The sequence below is a fragment of the Lathyrus oleraceus genome, chromosome 7 (genome assembly GCF_024323335.1).
Source record: "Lathyrus oleraceus cultivar Zhongwan6 chromosome 7, CAAS_Psat_ZW6_1.0, whole genome shotgun sequence".
In the NCBI taxonomy this organism is placed as follows: domain Eukaryota; kingdom Viridiplantae; phylum Streptophyta; class Magnoliopsida; order Fabales; family Fabaceae; genus Lathyrus; species Lathyrus oleraceus.
The window spans coordinates 167,234,872-167,237,551 of record NC_066585.1 but is presented as its reverse complement, the minus strand read 5'-3'; the positions used below and the strand labels follow the sequence as shown (position 1 = coordinate 167,237,551).

The following is a 2,680-nucleotide window of genomic DNA, read 5'->3' as shown; positions in this document are numbered from 1 at the left end:
TCCATAAAAACTTCCATAATCTCATTGAGGAGATCTGCGAAGATTGACATCATACGACGTTGGAAGGTAGCTGGGGCATTGCATAGTCCGAATGGCATTCGCCTATAGGAAAATGTTCTGTAAGGGCATGTAAAGGTTGTTTTCTCTTGGTCTTCGGGGTGAATAGGAATTTGGAAAAATCCTGAGTATCCATCTAAATAGAAAAAGTAAGAGGGTCTAGCTAAACGCTCAAGCATTTGATCTATGAATGGGAGAGGGAAATGATCTTTCCTAGTTAGCTTATTTAGTTTTATGTAATCGATGCACATACGTCAACCGTTTCCCACACGCTTAGCTACATGCTTGCCTTTCTCATTTTCCACAACTGTGACACCTCCTTCTTTAGGTACCACATGTACAGGGCTCACCCACTTACTATTTGAAATTTGATAAATTATACCGGCCTCTAGTAGTTTTAGTACTTATTTCTTAACCACATCACTCATTATAGGGTTTAGCTTTTGTTGATGTTCTCTAGAAGGTTTAGAATCTTCCTCTAGCAAGATCCGGTGCATGCACACGGACGGGCTTATCCCTTTGATATTAGATATGTTATATCCTAAAGTTGATGTATACTTTCGCAAGATATCTAAAAGTTGATTCATTTCATCTTCATTTAAGGTGGCGCTAACTATAACAGGGTGATTTAGTTCATCATCTAAAAACTCATATCTTAGATTCTTGGGTAGTTCCTTAAGTTCCATAGATGTTTTTTTAGGACATGGCATATGGTTCATGATAAGTGCAAATCATTCATAAAGGTTGTAATCCATGTAAGTCTCCATTCCAAATTTGTCGTCTTCTCTTATAGGAGTCGAGGGAAATTTCATTGTCTCGGGAGGTCCTTCTTGATCTAGCTCCCTTATGCATTCATCAATGATATCGATGGCATAACATGAGTCTTCTATGACTGGTGCCATTAGGAATTTGGAAAGTATAAATTCTATCTTTTCATCACCTACTTCAAAAGTTAATTTTCCTCTTTTAACATCTATTATGGCTCCTGCTGTTAATAAGAAAGGTCTACCAAGGAGGACTGGGATTTCGTCGTCTTCTTTAATGTCAATTACCACGAAATCTGTTGGGATATAAAGTTGGCCGATTCTAAATGGGATGTCTTCTAATATTCCTATTGGATATTTTACAGATCTATCGGCTAATTGAAGAGACATCTTAGTCGTTTGCAATTCTCCTAGGTTGAACGTTCTACAAACTGCTAAAGGCATTAAGCTTATGCTTGCTCCCAAGTCTAGGAACGCTTTGTCTATAACATGATTCCCTAAAATACAAGGTATGGAAAAGCTTCCAGGATCTTTCTCCTTCTTATCAAGTTTATTCTCAGCAACGGAGTTGCACTCTAAAGGTTTGGGATCATCAAGCCTACGTTTGTTGGTCAAGATGTCTTTAAGGAATTTAGCATAAGATGGCATCTGGGTGATGGCTTCGGTGAATGGGATTTCTACATGGAGTTTCTCGATCACCTTTATAAACTTTTTATATTGGTTATCAATTTTGGTCTGTTTAAGTCTTTACGGGTATGGAATTGGTGATTTATAAGGAGAGGGGGGAACATAAACTTTTTCTTTATCTTCTCCCTTATCTTTTTCTTCCTGGTCTTTTTGTCTCTCTAGTTCCTCTACATCATCTGTAGACATAACATTTTTCTTAGAAGCCTTTGGTTCACTCAAGCCTGGTTTTACAGGTTCGTCATAAGTGGTCCCACTTTGTAGGGTAACAACGTTAGCTTGCCCTCGGGGGTTTGGTTGAGGTTGTACAGGAAATTGCCCTCCAGGTGTGGCCTGGGGGGCTTGTTATTGTGTTATTTGTAAGATTTGTGTTTCAAGCATCTTATTGTGAGTGATTATCGAGTCAACCTTAGTTCCTAATTATTTGATAAGTTCATTTATATGAATATCTTGGGTTAGGAACTCTTTGTTTTGCTGAGTTTGGGCCGAAATGAAGTTCTTCGTGATTTTATCAAGGTTTGGCTTTTGAGGAATGACCTGCATAGGTTGGATTGGTTTTTGAGCTTGAAAACCTGGTGGTCTTTGAGGTATATATCTTTGAATAGGGTTATTGTTTTTATAAGATAAGTTTGGGTGATTCCTCCATCCAGGGTTGTAAGTGTTCGAAAACGGGTTTCCTTGGGCATAATTGACCTGGTCTGAGTTTGATTCAGTTAACAGGTTACATTCTGGTGCAAGATGTCCTTTGGTTCCACAGATTTCATAATCTACAGCTACTGCAATTGTAAGGTTTGCAGATATGTGTTCAACCTTCAGGGCTAAAGCGTCCATTTTAGCTTTCATCATGTTCATACAATTTACCTCATGTATTCCTCCTTTGGCCTCCCTTTTCTCCACTGATGCTCGTTCCGACTCCCATTGGTAATTGTTTTGTGCCATATCTTCGATGAGAGCGAAATCCTCGGGGTAAGGTTTATTCATCAGAGCATCATCGACGGCAGCGTCGATGGACATCTTTGTGTTTTAGTGAAGTCCATTATAGAAGGTGTGAGTAATCAGCCATTGTTCTAGGCCATGGTAGAAGGTGTGAATAATCTTAGTAGTTCTTTATATCTTTCCCAGCTTCAAAAAGTGATTCACCCTGATTTTGAGTGAATCTGGTTATTTTGTTTCGA

At 38.8% G+C, this 2,680-nt stretch overlaps 1 protein-coding gene across 1 annotated transcript; it reads right to left on the bottom strand.

Moving 5' to 3' along the window:
- Positions 1–788: 788 nt before the first annotated feature.
- Positions 789–1,469, bottom strand: LOC127102642 (uncharacterized). Its single transcript, XM_051039987.1, has one exon. It carries the CDS (start codon positions 1,467–1,469, stop codon positions 789–791), a length of 681 nt encoding a protein of 226 aa, XP_050895944.1.
- Positions 1,470–2,680: the final 1,211 nt, after the last annotated feature.